General features: G+C 41.3%; 1 protein-coding gene across 1 annotated transcript in view; it reads left to right on the top strand.

Annotated features, from left to right (window-relative positions):
* The window catches only part of LOC142993631 (solute carrier family 12 member 9), a 52,646-nt gene extending 48,106 nt beyond the window's left edge, over positions 1-4,540 (top strand). Inside the window, exon 13 of the mRNA XM_076144408.1 lies at positions 386-4,540. Coding sequence (XP_076000523.1) covers positions 386-1,341 — 956 coding nt within the window. The 3' untranslated portion in view covers positions 1,342-4,540. The remainder of the gene's footprint in view (positions 1-385) is intronic.
* The last annotated feature ends 21,350 nt before the right edge of the window (positions 4,541-25,890 follow it).

Genomic DNA, 25,890 nt, shown 5'->3' with positions numbered 1-25,890 from the left:
GTTGTGTAGTTCAGTTTTTCCATTTTCTCTTTTCTTGGAATCTTGGTTTATAATTTATTAATCAAGAAAGGATTGCGTCTGCGCTCGTCTTCACCAGTAACTCTTCTTCTTACCCTTCTCGTCTTCTTCTCCTTTCTTTCCACTCATTTTGATTTGGTCCTAATTTTGACCACTCGTCTTCTCTCGAGCCTCTTCTCTTATTTCTCTTGTCTTCCCTCACAGCTTTCAAACCAGCATTTTTCTTCTTCGCATCTTGTCTTTCCTTCTCTTCATCAGAAGGAAAGGTCTGCAGCCCTTCACTTAATAATTCCAGAAATGAATGACAATGATTAGGAAGCCCTGTTCTTTTGCCAGTTCATCAATTCCTCTTCCTTCTGTTCTGCAGGTGGGATGCGTCCTAACACCCTTGTCCTGGGTTTCTATGATGACTGTCTTCCAAAGGACAGGCTGATTGAACCATCTGTATCCACCAATCAGTCCACAGATACCTCAGGCCCCTTGCAGGCGTTAGAGGAGCAAACCTCCCAGTTTCATTTTGCCCCCCTGCGGGGATCTGATGGCCAGCAGGATCTTGGTGAATCTGGGGACGGAAAGGTTCTGGGGCCACAGGAGTATGTGGCCATTATCGCTGATGCCATGAAGATGCTTAAGAATGTGGTGCTGGCCCGATATTTCAACAACTTTGATCGAACGCAGGTCCTTTCGTCTTCCTCTTCCACTTTCGGGAAGGGGACTTTGTATGTTGACGTCTGGCCGGTAAACCTCCTGCGTCCTGACAGCTGCAGCTACGTTGACACCTGCTCTCTGTTCCTGCTGCAGATAGCGTGTATCCTCAACATGGTCAGATCTTGGCGCAAAGCTAAGCTCCGCCTCTTCCTGTGTGTGGAGGAAGGGCGAAGCCTGAGAGGCACCGAGGAGAAGTTGGGACAGCTGTTGAAAGAATTGAGAATCCAAGCTCACGTCTACTCTGTGCCTTGGGACGAACAGGTAGCGCTACACTGGCAGCGGCAAGGTCAATGGGGGAAGAAACCTTCCGCCGACGCCAATAATGAGGAGAAGAGGCTATGCGCGGACGAGGAGGAGGAGGATATTGACGGTTACGTTAATAGCTTCCCTAGCAATTCCACGCGCCTGTCAGACGACTTCCTGTCAGCTGTAAACAAGCTGATCCTGGACCAGGCCCGACCCCAGCCTGCCGTCCGTTTCCTGTATTTGCCCCGCCCCCCAGCCGACACCGGTCGCTACGTTGCCTATTTACGCCAGCTCGATCTGCTAACTCGGGACCTGGGCCCGACGCTGCTCATCCACGGTGTCACGCCTGTTATCACCACCGACCTTTGACCTGTCATCTGTGTTACCTTTGAAGGTGCTGAAGGGTGTTAATTGAAGTTTTAGAGTGGACTACTTTTAGGCACCAAAGTGCACCATGGCCTCACACCTCAGCTGTGTGCAGGTGATAAAGTTACTGAAAAAAAAATCTTTCACAGCTTCTTATAATACGGTCCAATGCAACACAATGCTATTCTAGCAGCGCAGCAACAGTTAGAGCCTTTTTCTGACCTTTACATGAGCTTTGGCCTCTATTTACATTTAATTATTTATTCACAGTGCAAAGGAAAGAGAAGAGGCACTTACAACATGTTTTCATGCAGATGCAACAAACAGGAATGAACTAATGCCAAATAGCCTTTTTTAAATCTAATTCTGCCCAAACAAGAAGACAAATTTAGATCAACATTAAAGTGATTGTATACATTTTAGTGAAATTTACCTTCCCATGTTGGTAGGAAATACAATAACCAATACTTTATGAATGCTTTACACTCCGCCTGATTTGCTCCATCATCTGCGTCTACTGCAAACCGCCAACGCACAATCATCCCCTGCGGTTTGCCGAATGACAATATGCAAGATAACACGCAACCTTTGCACTAATCAGATTGGTGAGTGTTTATTTTATACACAGTAAAAACTCTCACTCACATGTTTTAGGCTCATTCCGGGCCTCATGTTGTGTTTTCTCTCCAAATAGAGATAAATACCGACAACGTATTGATGTAGTTAATCTAATTAAGTGTAACCCTTTTAATCAGTTGTGTTAGTGAGGTTAACGCCACACAACAAAATAAAATGAGAACAGATTCTTTTAAATTATTTCCTTTAAAATGTTTTATTGTGAGCCATAACAGAATATGTAGCCGCCCATAATAGTTACAATGTGAATCATTGTGTTGAACACAGACGGGAAACATGACATCACTGGATGGAGTTCAATATCTGCACAAATGTAAAAAATTCAGCTTAAAAACGCCACATTGCCGCCTTTGGCTGCAGATTTGTGCTGCCGTTATATTTGTGAAGTGACTGCAGCTCCGGTACAACACTGTTATTTTCCCGCTTGAAAGAAACCGTCGACTCTCCGCTCTCTATTTGCAGAGACATTTATGCCCCGAGTCAGTGTGATTGGCACTACTGGGCTTTGTGCTGCTGTTAGCCACTGTCACTGATTGAGCACCCTCAGCCCTAGTGGCACACCCATATGAGGGAAAATAACCGGTTCACTTGGATACTTCTCACAAGACCTAGCATTTGGAGCTTATGGGTATGATTGCGGCGTCAAGGTAACGGCCGCAGCCTATTTTAGTGACATGCATCTGGGATTTTATAAGATATTACATCTGGTGGTAACTTGGGAATCCGAAGAAACACAGTGTTTGACTGTCACATCACAGTGGGTGAGGAATGGGTGTTTGGTCAACTCACACAATCTATTTGTCCTTTAATATATTGCACATTTATAATATGTTAATCTAAATGTTCTGGGCCAACTATCCACTAAATAATATTACTTTGTCACTTCTAACAAAACAAACAGGCAAACAGTTTGATTCCAGATTAAATATAAGAAGGATTTTGAGTATTGAAATGTGTTTTTGTGCGCCACTGTGACCAATCTTCTGAAAATACTCCATATGCGTTTACAGCAAAAAGTGCCTTTTCTGGAATGGTTCCACGGTGGATAGATGATGGATGGTTCCAGAGAGTTCAACCTCTAAGCAATATTTCACAGGAAATCTGCTTTTCTATTTGAGCACAGGTACTGCTGAGACAAGAGGAAGCAACTGTACAATAATAGTAATGGTGCCATGGAAGTATGAAAAGTTTTGTTCCAAAAATCTGACATTTATTTATGTTGGATCTCAGGAAGACATTCCTATTTTTCCAAATGCTCCTTTGTCCTGCCAAACTTCAAACTGTGCAGCTCAGCAAAAAAAAAAAAAAAAAAAACTTTGAGAATGTTTACAGGGCCAATAACTACTTAGACATCCACTTCCAAGAGTGCAGAGCCCAGTAGGTGTCACGGGATAATTTATTACTCATATGTTGAAATGGAAAATTAATGACAATAAAAATAAAATGATTGTAATGATGTAATGCCTAATGTTCTTCTGTCTAGTCTAGTGATTGCAGCATAGCACTCGGGTGTGATAAGTAAGTGCTGTTTGTAAGTAAAGCTCACAAACAGCACTTACTTATTGCGTGTGCATGACATACTTTAAAGTAAGCCGTGTTATAATACCGGCATCCATACACACCAACCACCTGCAGGCGTGACACTAATACTCAAATGATGTCAGCTGGTTTCTCATGCTGCTGTCTCCCATCGCTGAGCCTCACTGGTAGCAGCTAGTAAAGTAGTTACAGTCTTTCTGTGTGGTCAAACATTTCAGAGCAGACTCCTCCAAAACAGCAACATGGATCATTACTCTTTGCTGAGAAACTGCAGCTGACGGCCTCATGGCATCATCAAACCAGAGCCCCCCTCTTTCCCATTAGTAGCAAGTAGCTGGTTTATGATCGTTCTGGACTGAGAGCAGAGTTTGTTCTGTTATTCTACTCCACACATGTAATACTGTACATTATCCCTGACATCTACTGGGCTCAGCACAAAACCCATAATGTATTGTTTACTTTACGAATGTATTTTAGGTACTTGAATTTTTAGGATTGTTTTTCATTAGCAAACGATTTCGACTTGCTTGCTTGTTGCTTAATAATTGCAGTGTCTAGACCTTTGCCTGTAAATTTGTTGCATTTAAGCAGTCCGATAATGTTGCCGTGATTTGTATTTACATTCCTTTACTCACTGATAATGTCTTCCGTGCCTACAGCTTTATTGCAAAAAGCGGAAATGGTTGCAAACATTACTTAAAATCACTACAAATTAATTTTGGTCATACTGACAGTCCTGCTTGTCGACACATTTAGGTTCTTAATCTGTTTGTCTAATTTGGAAATGGGTTTGGAGTGAAATGCCTGTATACATGTGTACTTTACATGTGCGTTTCCATGGCAATGTGCTCAAGTGGATATGACATCCCTAAACAAACTGTATGACACTACGTGACTTTTCCACTGCAGAGATGCATATTTATTGAAGAAATGTTCAATGTTTGCATTCCTGCTGAAACCTGAAACATATATAGTGTATATACTGTACAAGCTGTAAACCTGCTGTGACAGAGAGAATAAAAGGCTGTATTACCTCTCTTTTGTCTTTCCTGGGGGTACCGTGTGCAATAGCCAGATCGGAGCCAACATCCGCTCAGGGAGTCTGAATGTGTCTCATTTTAGCTGAAGACCAATTTGTGTGTCTCTGTGCAGCACGCCGAGGCTTCGTGTCCACCACACTAGTTTTGCTGAGGTAAACTTTGGATATAGAGGGTGAGATAGTTCAGTAGCACTGACAGGGAGATACTGGAGTGTGTCAGACGGCCAAATTACCTTGTCCTACAGTCGCTCTCGCTGCCAGCCGGGCAGAAATTGATTCCATCTCCGTTCTGAGGTGAACAACAGATTGGAGAAGTAAACCCAAATAAACATTGATATCTGTTCAGGAGCATGGAGGCTGATATTCATCACAGAGGGTGTGGGACATACATCTGTGTGTGTGTGTGTGTGGGTGAAATGTTTTTTTCCTTTCCTTTCATTCTTAACTGTAGCTAAATTATTTGATGTAGGCAAATCCTGGGAAAATTATTTGATTAAGATTTTTTTTTTTTTTTTACAGAGCAAAATGGGATTGCAGCCTAATTAAAAAGTAAAAGGTAAAAAGTGATATCAGACTGCAGAGGGTTAAATGTTCATAATGTGAGAGTGATCTGAGATTCACACTGTGGATGTGGAATTTTGCATTTCGAAGAAGAAAGTGCTGAAGGCTACAAAGATGGCGACTGAAGGGAGGAGGGAGGATGCAGGGGAAGAGGAGCGCTTGCTGGCTTAGAGGTTGAACTCTAATCTGTGTGTGTGTGTGTGTGTGTAAACCATGAAAGAGACAGTGTGTTGCACTGCATTTGAAATTCTAAAATGTATACTGTTGTGTCTACAGCCCAGATCAGGGGAAAAACACATGTACCATCATTTTCCTATCCATCAGATACACACGCACACACACATCATAAGAACCTTTCATTTCTTCTCCTTCCATCTTCAAACCAAGTTAGTTTTACATAACACACAGATTGCCAGTTTTTACATGGATCAGAAAGAGATTGGGTGAAAAAAAGGAAAGTATGGAGGAGAGGAGGAGGAGGATGTGATGTGAGCTGGAATTCGGTCACACTGACACCCAAACTAGATTACTAGTTAAGACGAAGTGTGTGTGTGTGTGAGAGAGAGAGTGAGAGAGAGAGAGAGAGAGGGAGAGAAAGAATGGACAGAACATTATGTTTCAAGTGAGTCATACTTTCACATTCAAATATCATGTGTGACTGACGCACATGTAACGCAGCAGTCGTATTTCTTTAACTGCTGAAATGTCACTGACCCCTTTTCACGCCTCGCTTTCACATCCACTGTATGTTGTTCAGCTGAATCACACTCAGATTACACTTCATCTTCACAGACAGAACAAGCGCTGAAAGAAGTGCTGTACATGAATTGATCTGCCCTTTCATAGCTACAATTTCGACACTCACGAGAAAGGAAGCGGTGTCACGTAAATCCCAAGAAAAGGCTCGCTCATTATTGTTACCCTTGTAAATACCATCTCTGTGTGTGTGCGTGTATGAAATGCATCTGTCTAGCTGTGAGGGTTTTGTGTAACCGCACTCTTTGCTTTTCGTGTTGCTTCTCTCCCTCGTCTCATCAAGATCCTCTCCCCACAGTATAGTTTGATGTCCTTATGGGAAAGACTTGTGTGTGTGTGTGTGTGTGGTTGTGTGGGTCTTGTTCCGCCGAGACACCTGCACTGTTCTACAATACAGTATATTAAGGAATCAGCCATTGTGAGCTTTTAAAAGGCAATATTATCTTTGTTTAGAATGAACTCAGAAGCTTTTCCTCTGTATCATAAAACACACAACTCCGGGATAAACTTGTATATTTCACCTGCAGGTAACAAGACCACAGGAATGATATTGAATAATGAATCAATCACTCGCTTCCTTGCTTGCTCACTCACTCACTCACTCACTCACTAACAATTTGAACACGATTTAACATATTTAAATCCGTTTCTGGAATTATCATAAATCCATGTTCTTACAATACAGAAGAATACAGAAACCAATAGGAGATCAAATATATTCCATTTTATTCAGTCTTCATTGGCTCCCAATTCATTTTAGAGTGCATTTTATAATCTTAGTTTGAACTTTTAGAGCCCTCTACATTGTGGACGTCATACAGACACACTCCTCCTCTCACTCACTTGGGTCTTCCAGGCAGAAGTTACCAGTTGTTCACCATTGCTTAGACACCTTGCATGAAACCTTCACCCTTTTTCTCAAAACCTCAAACACAAAACCAGCTCTTCAAACTACATTCACAAATCCCCCGTAAGGTAAAATCAAACAATCGCCTCTAAACCGTTTCATCTGTGCTCAAAATCTTACAAAAGCTTTCAGATCTACCAGGATGGCTGAGTGTTAGTCTTTGAGTCGGAAGGTTCCCGGTTCGATTGCCGGCTCCTCCTACACAACCTGTTGAAGTGATGAAGAGCAAAACACTGAACCCCTAACTGCTCCTGATGTGCAGGTTGTCACAGTATCCCATTGTTCCATCAGTAATTCAAGGTGAATGTTTTGGTTCACTGCAGAAGTTTGTCCGGCAATGTGCTTGTTCATACAGAAGAAGATGTTTTATTGTGAGATCATTTTCATGCAGTTAAACCACATCTCTATGAAATACATCTAAAATGGCGCACACACACACACGCACGCACGCACGCACGCACGCACGCACGCACGCACGCACGCACGCACGCACGCACGCACGCACGCACGCACGCACGCACGCACACACACACAACACACACAGAGAAGCAGTGTCCAAAAGTGTTTGCAGCACATGCTGAGTTATGCTGTGCTCTGTGTTGTGCTTTTGAATATGTATGGTGAAGCTGCATGGTGAAGCTGCATGCAGGGCCACAGGTGCGGCACTCTTTGTTATTTCATATTCTGTTTTATGTTTGATATCCACTGTGGTGCCATTTTCTTTCATTTCCATGTGCAGGTTGGAGAGGATGAGCTGCGTAAAGATGGCAGCCAACTGTCTGAATGTCATTACATTTGCAATTCCTTGTCCTGCAGTGCGACTTGTCCACGTTTGTTTCAGCTAGAGAAGAGAAAGGCGACGCGTGTGGCACGGAAGAGGACAAAGGGAAGCACATCAAATGGAGCCACGCGTGCTGAGTTACATGAGATGTGGCCTCCACAGTTTGGGATAAGTGTGTGTATCCCTCCATTATTCTTGGTCTGGACACAGAAGGTCCTGTTCAGCAGTAGTAGCAATAGAAGGTTGGATCAAATAAGACTCCTGTGCTGTGTATACGTGTGTGTGCGTGTGTGTGTGTGTGGCTGCGTGTGTTTGTGTCGTTGCTGATTGTGTTGTGAAAAGCCTGTGTGGGGGGAATGAATGGTCCTATTGCCTTGGCAGTTTCTATATTAATTCCATGTAATTGAAACAGGCTGAGTAAACCTTCTGTGAGTGTGTGTGTGTGTGTGTGTGTGTGTGTGTGTGTGTGTGTTGGCAATGATTACTCCAGCTCCCTCCCTCCTCTATCACTCATTTTAACATCTGTTTCCCCCCTTTTTGTTCTCTCATTCACTCTCCATTTATCTACCAAAGCTGCCGACTCTGTTTCACACACATCCATGTCCTTGAAATTAATTCTTTCCAACTTTGTTTTTACCTTGTGTTATATCCATCACTTAATCTTCTTGGTGCACCCCCCCACCCCCTTTTTTTTGTAAAGGTGCTACGTGTTGCATTTTAGCATCAATACATCACAACCTCATTGATTCTGAAATATGAGGTAGGCTTTACGCCGCATTTAGCATTGTGAGTCATTGGGTTGAGATTGGAAGGGAAACCTGCTGGCTGTGCAATGCAAAACAGGAAGAGAGGTGTGTGGCAGTAGCATAAAGAGAACAAGCAAAACATGGATGGATGCAACACAAGCAGATGTGAGCAGATGTTTGATTTGACTGGAGTTCTTTCCTCCCCTGTTTTTCTTTGCCGGTCTGGGGAGACAAATGTCCTCCAGGCTGTTACTGGAGACTCATGCTTACCTACCAAGGAGGTTCTGGTTTTGGTCATATCTGTGTTTTTGCAGGATATCTCCAAATGTTATTGACAGATTTCAATTAAACGTGGTGGGCAGGAGGGACATGATCCAGTCTATCAAATATCAGAACCAGGCAGTGTTATGTTGACGCTGTACTCACTACTTTTACCTTTATAGTCTTTGAATGTTAAGTCATAACATGGATTCCTTGACTCTATCTCCATCCATCAATATAGGCCTAAACGTTTTTGTATCTCTCCCCATAATTTCGGGTCAGGGTAAGCTTTGGTTTTTTACCGTTTTGGTCTAATTTGGCTGCCAAAGTTGAGTGGGCGTGGCTCATTCTTTTACAAGTGATGTATCTGATGCATTGGTGGACATGTGCACTCACTCCTTCTGCAGAAAAATAAAACATCAATTCACGTGATGGTGGTGCTATTATAACAACAGACAATTGAATATTTATTGATTTGTCAGTAGGTGGTTGGTGATTTGTCAATGACCTGTCAGCTTTGGTGGACAAAGTGCATGATAAGGAATATATTCAACAGGGAGGAGATCCCAGGCCTGACCCAGAACATGCTGCAGGGCCTGGTAACACATCAGAATCTGCAGGGACGAGCTGGAGGATGTGGCTAAGAAGAGAGAAATTTGGGGTAATTTGTTTAGCCGCTGCATCTGTTACCCAGATAAGAGGGTCACGATGGATCGATAGATCTTCTAACACACATCACTGTTATTATTTCTAGTGGGAATTGAATCTCTTATCAGTCAGCTGATTGTTGGTAAGGAGTATCAGGTTAAAAAAGACACCAAACTGTGCATCGTGTCTTCATTAACATTCACCAAATCAGAGCTGAGACGATGAGGTGATAAACCTCATCATTGGCTCTGTTCGACTTCTTGTCATCATCTTCACACCTCCTATTTCACCTCACGCCTTCCGGTTTGCTTCCTTGGCTCCACCCCATCCTCCGCCAACCACTCCACTCTATCTCAAAATGTAATCAAGTCTATCCAGTGATGAAGATCTGCCTCTGCCTCTACCTCTTCACCCCACCCACTCCCATTTGAGCCTGATGGAAATTGGTCATCCGCTTGCCATTAACAAATTATGTCTCTGTAGGGAGTCAAGACAAGAGCAATTGAATGAACAGTGCGAGACAGAAAGTCAAATTAGCAAGGTAATGTGTACAAATGTTTGTGTGTTTACTGCTTTAATTAGTGCATTATGCTGTGAGTAAAATGCGAACGCCAGTCAGGCAGAAGAAATGGACAAGTAATGGAGTGTTACCTATGCATAAGCACACACGCTGGGTTCGTTTACCACCCTCTACACACACACAATCACACACATGGTTGTGGGTGCAATTACTAAACAGGGAAAGCAAATGTCACGCAGACTACTCGGTGGGAAAAGGCTAGATGTGGTTTAGTGAAGTCTAAGGAGGCAGGAGGGAACTTCATGTAAATTAGTGTCGGTGCTGTTAGAAGTTCTGTTATAATGTTTCTACGTTGTGATGCTGTGAAGTATGACTCACAAGCACAAGTTGTGAATCTGACAGAAAGTATTTTAATGATTATGTCTTTCCTACTTCCTCCGGTTGGCTCAGGTCATTTTCTTGGGGGGGGGGGGGGGATGAGATCTGAAGTGAGACAACGTCAAGTCGGAGCCCCAGCAGCCCAGATTGTACAATATAACTTTGAATAAATGAACATCACCCTGACAGATTCAAACTCTTTCACTAGGGGCAGCAAATCAGTCCTCACCTGACCTTAGACGTTGAGGTGCTGAACCTCATTCCAGCCACATCCCAGTGCCTCAATCAATAATCTGTAAAATCTCAAACATCTGTTCTGACCGGTCGGCAATGCAAAAGACGCTGTTGTCTGTTTTGTGCAGTTTGTGCATTTGATAGAGGAACCGCCTCCTTCATGTTGATGTGTTTTAGTTTAGTGAGCAGGAGAAAAAAGTTTGGATTTCTCACTTCGAGAAGATTGTGGGTATTTAAAGTCTGAATTCATTTAGGGACACATTCACAATCTCACCATGGTTACCGTGGCTTTGTTTCCTTTCTAAAAAATATTCAAAATGAAACAGTCCCTCTGTAATTACATGTCAAACCTGTGATAGAAATGGCATAGTGGTTGGTTGATAGATTGAGCCGTCACTTGTTGAAAAATGCAAGGTCTGAATATGGATAAATAGGTTTGTGCAAGTGTGTATGCGTGTTTAGTGTGAAACCGTGCGGGCAGACTGATATCCCCTGACATTTAACGGTTTAGAGTGTTATTCTTTATCCTCTGTGGGAAACGGTCATATCATATAAAAGCCAGCGATGCACATCACAGGTTATACTGCGAACAGGGGGGAAAAGAATCAGAACACAACTGGGGGGGTCTGCAGTGTAAAATCAGTGAATGTGACACAGTGATGTGGACAGAAGAGCTTTGGAATTGAGATAGGACATCGTCATTTAGTTTTCACATCTGCCTGACTCTGCTGTGCAACCTGCTCCGCTCAGGCAGGCAGCGGCGCACTCAGCTCGCCACACTAACAGATGGATTCAGACTTTTAGACTCAGACGCTCGGCAATATTCTGTGCCTCAGGTGAGATTTCAGAATTTTGTATTGAATCATGCGTATCAAGCCAGTCTAGGGATATGAAAAGTTGATGCATAAATGGGATTTTCTTTTTTTTAATTAGTCAATCCACCCCCGTATTTCAGGGCCCCACCTGTATGGTTTGCGCCCTAAGGCTGTAAATTGTGTATATTTCTCAATTAGCTGTCATGAAAAGAGGTAGAATGTGAAAGACAGTGCCATAAAGTGAGGTGGGATGTGACAGCAGCTGAACCCATACTGTCACATTATGCTTCTGCGGTGGAGAACCCAGTCAGTAAATAACAGACGTGTTGACTTCACCCAAGCACTGTCTGCCCGTCTCCCTGCCTGTCTGTCTCAATTTCCGTCCGTCTGCCTGATTGTCTCCTGATGGCTGTTTACAGTTCAGCACGTACGCTGGGATCTGTGCAAAGTTTGAATGACAATGACTTATCAAAGCGTTGCAATATTATGATAGCGAAGATCTGTGTGTGTGTGTGTGTGTGTGTGTGTGTGTGCGCGTGTGCAAGCGTACGCATGTTTGTGAGAGTGCAGAGATGATTAGCACCCTGACCCCTGCCTCATATTAGTCAGGCAAAAGTCAGAAACTTTGCAAATTCATATGAGGGGTGGTCGGTGCCAAACACACGGAGGATATGCATGGCAGACAACATGCAAATGAGCATTTAACATGAAGAGTCGACTTGTTCTCACTGCTGCACCATGAATATAAACACAAACAGCATATATGTGTATGAGGTATGGAAAAATGTTACAAAATATTCCTCCAAAATCTAATGAAATGACAGTTGAACAGCAGCACATACAGGTTACTACTGACTGTACCGCACCTCCTGAAATACTAGTAGTTTACACATTATGTATAGATTAAGAGTACTTACAGGAAGTAGCCATTTGTAACACTTTTGTCTTAAAGATGTCTAGGAATGTCTTAGATTTCCCTTGGCTTTTAACATATTGGCATATAACTTTGTTGCTTTTAATACTTGCATTCTTTTCCCTTTTAATGTCTTCCATATTTGTTTTGTCTTATGGCTTTGATCATCCTAAAAAGTCCGTTTTAGTGCAGCAGCTCAATCTCCGTATGTCCATATAGTTTCATTTAACCATGAAGGTGTGTAGTTGGGTTTTAACTTTTTTATTTTTGTTATTAAGACCCCTCCTCCCCCCTTGTGTTTAAATAAATGTACACACTGTCTGTGATGAAGTTGTATTAATACTTTCCTAGCTTCTCTCATACCCTCAGGTTTACACACGTTTACACAGTGTGTGTGTGTGTGTAAGAGAGAGACAGAGAAAGAAGGAGAGGGAGAGTAGGAAAATAAAACAGATAGAAAGAAAAACAAAGGCTTTCCTCTGATTGAATCTGTTGAGGCATGGCATTGAGATAGATCACAAACAGAGAGTGTGTGTGTGTGTGTGCGTGTGTGTGTGTGCCTGTATTTGTGTGTAAAAGGAATTTCACCTCTATTTCTGAAAGACATGTGTTGTTATATTTATATATCCATGAATCTGCAGTGTGAGTTTGCGATAAACACATTAGTGTGTGCATCATCATTCATGCAGCCCGGTGTGTGTGATTAGATATTTACTCTGTGCTGCAGTGTGTGATTAAATGCAGTTTGAAGCTGTGGTTTTACGCTACGCTGCATTCTGGACCCAGCAATCACAACAATACCCATAGGTAGAGAGAAAGCCGCACACACACTAGTACAGTTTGCTTCCACTTCAGCTTTTACAGGAGTGTTTGGAGTTTGTACCGTTAATAATCTTATTGATTACTAATGCAGCACCAAATAACTTTCTGTGAAAACACCATGAGCACTTTGTTAAACTTAAAAAACGGATGTGTTATCATTCAGCACACATTGTGTAGCAGACTGAATTATAAGTATAACACGCAACATTTTATTGTTATATTGTCATTCCCTGATTAAAAAAAAGATTATTTAAAAAACATTATTGCATGGCTTCTAAAATATGACCTCCATGATCTCCTTCATTTATTTATTTTGTACATAAAGGTTTTTGAATAATTCATAAAGCACAGAGTCTGATTTTACATGTTGTTAATGGAAAACTTTTTTGTGTACCTGTGTCTGTTGACATGTGTTAGTGAGGGCACAATATATCTGATATCTAAGCCATTCAGTTGATTAATCAGTTATTTAAATGGAAAGGTTCGATCTGATCTCTCACGTGTTTCATCCACTCTCTCTCTGAGCGTCAGCTACAATAATAGCGGCAAATATTTAGCAGAGCACTTTAGGATCCTTTTTTTTGAATGAATTTCACCATACATGTTATTTTGTTCAACTTTAAAACAACAAACTATAACCAGTGAGCCATGGGGATGTACTATGAAGGAAGCTGAGCCGTGTCTGCTGGTGGAATGCTCATGTGCTGCATATTTCACTTCAGAGAAGCAAAGATACTATTTGAGACCTTTGGAGAATATTAAGATATTATACATATAAAATACTTTGATTGTATGATTATTGTATTGCGACATTGATGTCAGATCAGACAAAACTCAGAGAAAAATTGCCATGATGTTTTGTTAACATGCTGGTACCAGACAACCCCCCCCCCCCACCCCCCGCCAACAGCTCCAATCTTACCTTTTGCTTTGTTATGTGAGCATTACGCTTCATTCATATGTATTGTCTGAGCAGAAGAAAAGGGATTTTTCACCACTCGCAAAAGTCTAACTGGGATTGTCCGCAAATCCAGCAGCAGAGGCTTCAATACTCTACTGTGTTCACCGCATAAACCTATGCAACATTCCAACAAAGAAAAAACAAGTCTGATGGTTCTTTAACACAAAACTTTCATTGAGTGGGATTTAGTTTTTATCGATTTTTATTTTTTTTTACAACAGCACATTTTTACATAAGCTGGAGGCGATATGTAAATCATCAGTCACTGCAAAATAGCTACTACAGTCGTGGATTTACACATTTTCTTTTTTGTCAAATATTTTTATTGAAGGTGGCATCTGAGGACATAATGAGCATGCAGTTATAAGACATTTTGGAATTTATAAAACATTTGCAATTGGATTTGCACTTTTTCGGTCTGTATGGTAAAAGCTGTGTGGTTGAGGGGTTGGGTTGTGATTTGAACACAAGTGTATTTTGGAACGGGCACAGCTGCGTGTCTGTTAGATTGTGTCTGTAAAAGATAAATCACCGGAAAGCATTAGAGGATATGAAACTCATCTCCTTGCTGAAATTATTGTTGTATTCATGTGTGTGTGTGAGAGAGAGCGAGTGAGCATCTCTGTGTGTTACTGTGTGTGCTACAATCTACTCGTGTTACAAGTGTGGCCCCATGGGGGTTCCAGTTTGATTGACAGGTCAGCTCTCCTCGCTCTGTTGTGAAAACCAATACTTCTTCTTCCAAAGCCTCACACCATAGTCTTAGTGCTACAGGACCAATGAACCATGTATTTGTGTGTGTGTGTGCATGTGTGCATGTGTGCATGTGTGTGTGTGTGCGTGTGTAGAGGGGGTTAAATCAAAACATACCCTCCCTTCACAAGACCCGTCAAACACATCTCCCTTTTCATTCTCATCCCCCTCTTCGTCTCTCTCTCTCTCCCTGTGGGTATATACATTAGTTACCTCTGAGGGATTGTCTCGTTGTCTCGATTCTAATGCGTGTTCCTCTGTGAGGGGGAGAGAGAGAGAGAAAGGAGATGAGAGATTTATAGGTCACTCACATCTGCTGGAGCAATCAAGATACCCCCCCCCCCCCGCCATATCCTCTCCTATCATATACGAAAAACAGCAGAGAGAGAAAGAGGTGAGTTAAGAGGTGAATAATCACTGAGAGAGGGAGCTAGAAAGACAGAAATGGGGGGAGTGAAAGAAAGGATGGGGTCGAGTTGAAAGAGTGTATAAGCAAGGAGCTGAACGAAATGATGAGGAGACAATAAGATGAGGAGTGTTGAAATGAGAAGGAAAGAAGGATGAGGGGGAAATTGAATGGAAAGTTGTTTGGGATTGAATCAACAAGAGTTAATGTGGCTGGTTTTCATGAGACTGCAAGTTTGAGTTGAGTTTTTTTTGCATGAAAATGATCTTCACATTTATAGCTTACTTCCCCCTCCTGTCTATTGCTGAAATATATCCAGAGGTTATAAAAAAGGGAGGATGTTTCTTTCAAACACAGTCCAATATTTCATGCAAAGTTTTCCCTCACGATCTTCCATAAAAAATGAAATTCTCCGTTTTCTGATGTTGCAAAGGTCACTGAGGTGACTTGAAAAACAGCCAGTGAATTCTAATGAACGTGGCTTTAAAAGTATCAACTCCCCTCCCACTGACTTGAAAACATTCTTAGATATTGCAACTATTTGTTTATACGCAGTCCCACACAAAACAAAAATCAAAATTCAAGATACATATATAACAACTGAAAAGCAGAGAAAGTGAGTCTGTAAAAGAGTTTAAACCCATTCACTCACATGAACTAGATTCTTCTATAATAGGAATCTGCTGCTCCACACTCACACTTCCATACATTTACACCTGGCAGATGTCCAGCAACCACAGTCTGCTGGCTATTGATCAAGTTTCAAGGGGAGCTGTCCTGCTCAAGGGCACTGGGCAAAGTGCTACCCCTCCTGTCCTGTTCCTGGGTGGCAGGGGCTGGAGTCTATCACATTATTGTCTGTCATCCATCTATCACTGGGTTAACACACATACAAATTTCAAGTCAACGTTTTGAACGATTTCTTATAAAAACTTCACACTTATTATTTTGTGTTTTTCTTTGCTTTCTTTCTTTACGATTGGCTAGTGGTTTGTACTTAAGATTGGCCACTGATTAAATGTAGAATAACGTTGAGAAACTCTAAGTGCAGAGAAGATTAGTAGAGTTTAATGTTACAGATAACTATTTTAATATTATAATAGTGCTGCAAGTGCTGCACTTGCGCGCGTTTGTCATGTCTTTTGTTTGATCTATTCATCCATAAAATTACTCCTCCTCCTACTAGAAGTTGCACCACAGCTAGTTGGAGTAATAAGTGGACATTCATGTTCACAGAGAGATTTTAAAAAATCCTGGATGTCATCTAAAATTGAGATGTAGACAAAAGAAGAGTCAGCGTTGAATACATTATCAGTATTTTGATATTTGACTTGTTTTTACAGATTTTCTGAGGCAATCTGCAACGATTTCACTCTCATTGTGGTTGTTGACAGCTGCCGCCAGGGTATGTTGAGATGACAGCAGCTTGGTGCTTGTATGGACCGGTGGAACTTCCCACTGGACACTCAAATCCGTGTCAACAGTGACGCCCCCACCCGGGAGTAGAGGAGCTTCAGACCTCAAAAGTGGAATCCATCAGTCTGTGCATGAGTGACAGCAAAGGGAAAGCAGTGGGAAAATATGTCTGCAGATCAAAAACCAGATCACTGAAACATTTAATGACTGCATCCATCTAAAATATTGGACTTACAAACGTTGGCTCACTCCGTCAATCTGTATATTCTTATATCTAGACTGTATTTGTTCTACAATGGAGTCTCAAAATTATTCTTCTGAACTTACGTGGATAAAATGAAGGAAATCTCTCTTCTTGATTCTTGGAAGACCTCTACTTAGATTACTTGTCTACATGTTACTTGCCTGCTTGTTAAGCTAAGTGTACTCTTACCTCTCACTTCTATTCTGGACTAATTTGATGATCTAATTGCGCCCCTGTTGGACTTGTTGCCAAGCTCTATGAACCTGGATGGAATGCAGAATGTACAATTGTAAGTATAACATGTGGTCGTTCAATTGAGAATTTGTGACACCAAACACTTGATTTTCCTCTGAACGTGCCCCTCTTCTTCCTTCTGTCTCAGTTCTTCAATCCCCCCTTGCGTACATTTGCTTCTGTTTTATAAGGAATGAAGGAGGATGGAGTTGTTGGCCTCAGCACCCTGGTTACGCCACTCAGCCACAGTCTTATTAAGGTGAAACACTGTGGCACCACACCAATTGCCTTCTTTCCTTCTCTTGTTTGTCATCTGTATAATTTTGACCTTTTCGTCCTCAATTCAATTGCTTACCTTTCTTCTGACCTTTACATTGCTTGGTAAGCTTGTGATAAATATTATTTTTTCTGCTTTCCTCTGTTATTGGCTGACACACTTTGTTATTTTCATCAGCTAAACAGTCTCCTTTTGCTTCACTGGTGCCTTAGATTTGCCTGCGATATAACCAGTGACATGACAGCAAAGGTAACAGGAGCAAGCAATGCAAGGCTCACTAACTTTTAAATATGTCACACTCATTCTACCTGTGGCTACACTGACATATCAAGCAAAGCCCAGGATCACAGAAACACATTATTCAAGCAACTTTTGACTTGGATTTTGGTCAATCAGTCAATAATTTTGTGACAAATCCAGCTCTAATGATGAATGCAGTCCACTCCCAGTTGGTTGAAGCCTGTTTGGTAATATCCTGACGTCATATAATGTGCTTTGTTGAGCAGCACAATTTAAGTTAATATTTATGCAGTTTATTCAGCACAGTGTATTTTTCTCTAAACTGAAGGAGATCAGTCACAGAGCAAAACAGCTGTAGTGAATGAATCAGTGTTTTTTCCGTGTTTTGCGTTGTTGCTCTAAACTCTTTGCCTGCAGTTGTGTGTGGGTCAGGTGTTTGTTGCCAGCCAGGTGCGACTCCCCCTAACACTGTTGTTCTCTCCGTGCAGCCTACAGAAGAATTTACAAGACAGCAAAAACTGTGGGTGTGTGATTGCACTATTGATTTATATATTGCAACAGAGGTGGCATTGCAAACTATCAGCCTTCCCCAACGAAAGCATCATTTGGTACAGACATTAATGGTTCTCAGTGAGTGCCTTGCATGTAAATATTGAAGAGATGGTTCACAATATTATGTCTCTGCATTGTGCATATGACAAAAAATGTTCCGCTGCAGAAGATAGTTATATTTACAGCATGTGTAATATGAGCTACTGGTAACAGAAACACCTGACCAATGTCTATGTATTGTTTATCCCTGGTGCAGAGGGCTTATTTGAAGGAATTGGTTTGTTTTGTCTGGTCTGGGTTGCTGCTGTGAGACATAAAAGCAACACAACACAACATTTGATTGGAGAGGATTTTTCCATTAATGCACCTTTTCTCTCTGCACTTTCAAAACGTGACTCCGTTCACAAGGCAGGGTTTTACCCACTACAGCATCAGACACACCTAGATGCGGATATTTAGATTGGTTGAGTGGCTTACCTTTGCTTTGTCGCAGTCTGTCAGTATAAAGCTGTACAGATCCTCCACCCAGACATCGGTAAAAAGTCTGTGAGCCTCCAGAGATTTATGCATTTGAAGTACCCGGCAGTGTATGCACATAAAACCAAACACAAGGTCATTTAATATGAATATGAAAAAGATTGCTCATAGCAAACCTGCAATCTTGTCTCTTTTAAGCATCAGCTCATACAAATTGTTAAAGGTGTTTAACCTTGGCTAAATGGTTTTCTTTACCATATCAGGATTAGGAAGATATGACACACATTTTGCTATTGTAATACAAATGACTGGAAACTCAAAAACAGCTTTCAAAGAATATATCAAAAAGGAACAAATATGCGGGCGCAAATGAAGAAATTCATTTTTAAAATAGCTCAAATTTGGTACCAAGCCAATAAAGTAGTGCTAGTTAAATAAAATACTGACATAGTAAATAAGTGTTTCTGTTGTTCTGGTGTCTCTCTGGTCTCTCCTTAAGTTTGTGGGAGCGCCCAAACCTTTATTAACAGAATTATTCTCAAAATGGATCCATACACAGTTAAGTAGACTATCAAAATGAATCAGTATCTTCATCAATAAAAATCCAGTAATCAAATTCAAACTTTTATTAACTCAGATTCGATCGACTTCTAAATTGCAATTACAATTCACAGTACTATAAATCTAAACCCGTCTGTAGGCAAGGATCAGCAACATTAAATCTCAGTCCATTCACTATCTAATCTAAGTGATGGTGAAAACTCATTCACCTTTCGCAGCACAGAAAAACTGGGAATGCTAAAGGGGAATTGTTCATACATGTTAAGTCTAATAGCATCCACATAAAAATGTGGAGAAAGGAGAGGTTTGCATGGGCAGTGCAAGGGAGTTGTGTTGTCCTTGTGCAGTTTCATTATTATGATTCTAAGCAACAAAGCTGGGAAACCAAAGTTTTCCCAGTTGGAGTTGGCTGCAGAGGCTTTGTGGGAAATCACCAGGCTACTTAAGGACTTGCTTATGGTGTTGCCGATGAGTCCTCTGGAGGTGTTGTGGGCTCCACCATTGAAGGAGGGTGCCCACCTGATGACTCCACCGAAGCCTTTAACCCTTTACAGCCATCCCTTCTTGGAAACCCCCCAATGGCAGGAACATCAGCCACTCACATCTCAGGCATGTGCAATAATGGGTATTGTCTAGTCTTAGACTTACAGACAGATATTCACATCGTTCAACATTCTCACTTCAAATTCTCCGCTGGTTGATCCCACAGATGAATTACAAGCTTAAAAAAAATCAAGATATCAGTCTATTAAAAAAACCATCGATCGATAAAAAGTTTCCGTAAAAGTTTCCAATGCTTACTTTCTGACTCCAAATTCTCAGCTTCAAATCCATTGATAGTTCCCTTTTCAATAAGCCTGAGGCCATGAATGAAAAGCCTGGATAAAGGCATTAAATGATCCACTACACTGTGCTGTGTCATTTACAATAGTGCTGCTAGGGGATTTAAGTGACAGAGACACAAAGAGTTGATTCTTGGCTGAGGAGCTGTTACCACTTCATGTATTAGCTACAGTCCAGACAAAAACCACAACAGAGTAAACGTTAACTGGAAGAGAACTGCACGCCAACGCCAGCTAACGACAAAGAAGAATCAGATTTGAACACACATCTTCCTTGTGCTAACCTGGCAGCATAATAACGGCAAATCATTGTGTATTTTGGGGAGATTTCTGTCCCACTACCAGCTAACTGTACAAAGGAAAGGGAAACTTTTGAATTTAAATCATGGTGTAACGTAATACCTCATCCTGTTAGTTAGCTAATGCCATCCTAAATTGCTAAATTAATGAAATTACTCCAAGATACCCTCTCAATGGTACACTATTGTGCATACAACCTGTTCAGAAACAGGACACTGGTGTAATGAAGTCAGATTTGCTTGCTCAGTAGTACTGTATGATCACTGCAGGGCATCAGTAAGATGAACATTTGTATGCTTTTTATATATATTTTTGTAACTCCCAAGGTGGATGTCTGTTAGGGCTGGACGATATGGCATTGTTTTAGTCATGATATAATTTTTTATGTTGATTGATATCTATATATATATATTTATTGCGATATAAATTTGCAAGGATTCTGCTGCATTTCAAGTCGCTTGATCCTATTTTTACATGTATTACCTACATTATTTCAACATTCCCTTTGTGAATATTCTGAAGAAAACAAATATATGAAAAACGGAAAATTGTAGTCATCCTTATTAACGATATCCAAATAAAACAAACATTAGTCCAGAATGCTAAAAATACAGTAGCATGTCGAGAATGTTGAGAAACCCGACTCAACCATGTCAATGTGAAACATAAACTTTAATATCAAGTTTTTATATATTGTCCTTGTGGAGAAAGTCCCAAAAATATAACATATCAAAGTATGAAAAGCAGCTTATATTTGTACGCAATGAAGGCCACATTTATATTATAACTACTATGTACAAAAGCCTTTCTCTACAAATTACGAGCACGAAGGACAAGCCTGTCTACAGTTTCGGGTTTCAGAGCAGCTTGGTCACATGTAAAAATAATTCCTCCTGTCACCTGCCAATAGGCTAACTCTTGGAAAGATCATCTCATGCAACTTCCACCACCCCTAAGGGTCAATGTCTGCGTCTGGTGCCATTAAATAGTAGTCCAGTTCCCAATCAATGGCTCAATTATTGCTTTGTGTGGTTGTGCAGCCGTGTGCTTTCCCCTGTTTCTTTAAATCTTTAGAGCTTGATTTCCATCTGATCCCCCTGGTTCAGTTTCAGGTCATTTGACAGAGGACCCTGAAGCAGAGACACCTGGTTCCTTTTGCATCATTATAGAAATTGCCTTCATTTGGACGACTTCTGTCTTATCTGCACAGATAAACCATGTCTTAAAACGTGGATCAAACAATGTTGCAATATCAAGGAGGTCATCAATAGCCCTCTGCTCTCGCCTCTGTGTCTGATTGCAGGGTTGTAATCTGGAGTGGGAGTCGAGTCACCAGCATCCTCAGCTGCCAACAATCACCTAATCTGCTGCTTTCTTCTCAAACCAGGCCTAAACTCCCAGATTGTAGACTCAGCTATCCCGTTAGTCTCTCTAGTATTCTCAAAGTATTTTGAGTGTTTTGCCCGCATCTGCGAAGGTGCGTGTGCGTAAATTTCGTCATCAGTGGGTTTGTGTACAGGTCCACTCGAGAGAATATTCCAGCCTTAACCTGTTTTTGTGTCCAGATCTCATCTCCAGCCTCCTGCCTACCTGTGGTCTGTCCTGGATTTCACGCTTACCCCTTACTGCCTCCCCCATGCCAGAGACTCCCATTAACTCCCAGCACTTTTCACTCTCGCTTTTTTCAAATCCTTTGGCAATCATCTCACTGCTCATGCTGTTGTCTCTGCATTCCAATCCGTAGCTACTAACAGTTGTCTTACAGTATCTTTCGTTAGTTGAGCCTCCCTCTCTCTGAAATCTTTAGAATCTGTGTTCTAAAAAGATGAAGTACTATCTTAAGGTAGGATACACTTACACATGATTCACCAGAAAGTGAATCAGTAAACTCCAAAAGTGGACTCAAGGCCTCACTGATAAACTCAAGCACATCATGGTCTTGCCAGGAGGACACCAAGTGTCTGGTCTTCCTGTCAACACTCAGCCCTTGTGAAATTGCTTTTTGTTGTTACAAAACCCTTTCTAACATTTTCAACATGAGCCCCACCTGTTACCAGCTTGTGTATGGAAAGGTTAAGTTCTTCCTTGGCAGCACCAAGGTTCTCTTCTTTTCCCAGGAAGTGAATGCAGTGTCAACTTTTTTTTAGAAACCCTGATGGCACCACCCTCTTGTGTTTGTACATGTATAAAATATGTAATATTACATCACAAATAAAACATTACCTGCTACCTTTTAGTTTGTTTTTAGTCATTAGACATTTTATTCACAAATTGCACTTTTGTTATTTTTAAATAAAACACAGAGCAGCACTATTTTGATCGATTTTATATTGTTCTTTATCAAAGATGTTTTTCTATCGCAATATAACATATCTTTTGTATCGTCCAACCCTAGTGTCAGTGTGTGTGGTTCTGATTACATAAATTAGTAAAACAGAGTTAAACACTTAAATACAAGTATAGATTAGATAAACAAATGGTAACAAACCCACTTAAACTTTCCAGTCTATATAATCACCTTTACTGCAGAGGGAGCCTGTATTACAACGTTAACTGAATAGGTCATGTACTGGTATCAAGAGAAACGTAAACTAAATCAATTTGTGATGTTCAATAAACAAACCAACTATGCAGCAACCTGGTGGTGTAGTGGTACAGGAATATAAACAACATCAATAGAATTCCTTCTAGGGTTGAACAGAGCGGGCTTACAACTTAACTGGAGTCTTGAGGAATAGACACAAAAACAGGTCCTTTTATAGTTAGAAATTCCATGTAATGTCAAAGTCAAAACTCTAACCCTAACCAAAAAAGAAATGCTGGCTTTATTCCTGTAGACTTCATAAAAATGTGTTGTGAGCAACAACATTCTTTTTGACATTTAATTCCCTCCACTTAGTATGAATTTTACCCAGCTAGCTTGTGCCTTATCCCCGTATGCTGCTTCCTTGTTTGTTTAGAGAAGAGATATATGAATAGCAAGCAAAATAACCTAAATAAATAGTTCAAGTGTATTAGTTTGGCACATAAAACTGTGTTAAGGGCAACAAATACATGTAGCAGGGAATGAATGGAAGGTAAAACTAGGTTAGGTCACGCTAGAACAGGCAGAATGATTAGACAGAAAACGAACAAGCAAAAAGAAAGGCTGTACACTGAGTGGAAACACGGTCACTTGGGGTATCTTAGATCATTTGTGACATGTAAACAAGTTTTGAAAGGAAGGAACAGTGTTTAATCTCCACCCCAGCTGCTTACTCAAAATAAACCTGCAAGCAAAGCAATGCTGTTAGCTAGTTAGATAGTAGTGGAGGCAGTGGCTTAGTGGCTAGAGCTTCCGCCTGGTTCGAGTCCCTGCCGAGGTGCCCCTGAGCAAGGCACCGAACCCCCCAGTTGCTCCCGCCTCTGCGAAGGGTGGTAATGTAATGTAAGTCGCTTTGGATAAAAATACCTAAATGATCGTAATGTAATGTAGTGATGTATTCTGGCTCAGCATTCATACAAATACAGGAGGGAGGTTGTGAGTCAAAAAGAGACCATTTCTTAAACAAAAGTATTTACAAAAATTAAGGCATCTTTTCTGTTTCTGTTCACATTTCTGTTACTTTCTGATTCCCGTAGATCAGGTCGTAACAGTGCTGAAACCAATGCTAACTCAAACAAACAAAACCCAGGGGCACATGTAGCAGCTGAGAGAGAGTGAAGACAACTGGTCCAGTTAGCTACAGTAAGTAGGCTCTTCAAATCAGCCAAGCAGGAGAATATCATCCCTCTGACAACCTCCCTCCCCTCTGCTGCCACTTCCTGAAAGAGGAGAACAACAAGGCCAAACAGAACAAGAGGAGAGGAAGGTCGTCACACACGCTACTTCACAAACTCTTTTTGGTGCCATTGTCGTCTTATGGTGAAACATCCCCAAAGCGTGGATTTGAACTCAGCTTGGATATTTTCCGCATTTCGTTTGCCTGTTTCAAATTAATATGTCAAATGAATGGCTTGTGGGTCCTACAATATTGCCTTGCTGCAGTAATGTGTTTCGCCCCAGGACGATGGCAAGAAAGATTGCTGTATTTCCAGTCCAACCAAACATGCGTAAAGAAAGAGGCTTGGTTAGATTGTGCCCTAGGCCTCATACGAAAATTAAATAAACATATAAATGTATAAAAAAAGAGGAGAGGATATAGGCACAGCACTGGATTCAGAGTGGGACAAAATGAAATGCAAAGATAATTTGAATCATTGCCCATGAAATTCAATGTTTTATGTTTTCTACCCACTGAGGCAGTGGCTCAGTGGGTAGAGCTTCCGCTTGGGAACCGGAGGGTTGCCGGTTCGAGCCCCTGCCGAGGTGCCCCTGAGCAAGGCACCGAACCCTCAATTGCTCCCCCCTCTGCGAAGGGTGGTAACTGTAATGTAAGTTGCTTTGGATAAAAGCGTCTGCCAAATGATCGTAATGTAATGTAATGTAATGTGATTGTTTGATTAGTGTTAAGAACATAATACTGGTGCTCATTATTGTGAGCATATTCTGACCAGCCTGGGCTGTGAGATGAGCTTGGGTGCAGTGTGCTGTGTTCTCTAAGATGAGATAAGATAAGATAAAAGTTTATTATCCTGAGGGAAATTACTGACAGCAGAGCTTACGTCACTTTTGAGTGCATATGGGCGGAGGTATGAAATCTAAAAATATTAGTGAGTTATTTGCTTTTAAAGAATGAAAAGGAATGTGCAAGAAAGGTGCTTTTCATGGGTAAAAGGTAAAAGCCCATGCACACCAATGAATGAATTCCATCTCTTCTCCATCCAGGAGAGGGTAGTGGTTCATGCTTGGATATAGACATGTGTATATTAATCTCATATGAATATCGCCTTTGATGAAAGTGTCTGCCAAAAGAGAAAATGTCTGTGTCTGTCTGTCTGTCACAAGGAAAATTAGAGCTGCAGTTTTTTAAGATGACCCTTTCAAACTACCAAGGTGCAGCAAACAGGATTATAACATACCCAATTTATTAAAAAAAAGTTAACAAAAATAAAAAAAAGTTTCATTACCCATACCCTTATTTTACCCATAGTGGACTGGCTCGCTACTGGAGTATTGGAGGGCCGGTTCAAACACCCTTCTAACCATGACAAACTGCCACCTGTCAGGACAAGAAACCTCTTACAGCATGACCTTGACCCCACCAAAATTCAAGTGGTGAAAAGACCCTCTGGGATCCTAATGGGTCACCCCTGCAGTGGTAAATCACAAGAGCAAACTATGAGGAGTAAAATATTATACTGACAGAAAACCTCCTTGGCAGAGCACCGATGGAGAAGCGGGTAAGTAAAACTGTTGTGAATAGGATAATGACAGATGGGTTTAGAGGACCTCAAGAAGAAACAGCGTCTCCTTATCCACCTTAATTATTTACATCCAACATACAATGGTTGACAGCTGATTTCATCACAGTAAAAATCAGGAAACTCTATGGTGTTTCTTTCAAAGATGGCACGAGTCAAAACTTCCACCATCCGTAGGGCAGGTTATGTACATAGGGAGGGAGGTCACAGATCAGAGAGATGGAAAATAGATGATATGACAGTTGAAAGAGATGAAGGTGGGGTTGAGGGGGGGGGGGGGGGGGGGGGGGTATTAGGCTCTAAATAGTCGCAGAGAAGTCAGAACTTCTTGACTGACCCTCAGCTAAGCAACAGCCCATCTTCCACACCAAATCAAGAACTAAAAATTAA

This window comes from Genypterus blacodes, unplaced genomic scaffold, assembly GCF_046128005.1.
Source record: "Genypterus blacodes isolate CSIRO-AG114 ecotype Tasmania unplaced genomic scaffold, CSIRO-AGI_Gbla_v1 ptg000003l_1, whole genome shotgun sequence".
Lineage (NCBI taxonomy): Eukaryota > Metazoa > Chordata > Actinopteri > Ophidiiformes > Ophidiidae > Genypterus > Genypterus blacodes.
Note: the sequence above shows the minus strand (reverse complement) of the source record. Positions and strands in the feature narration are given on the sequence as shown.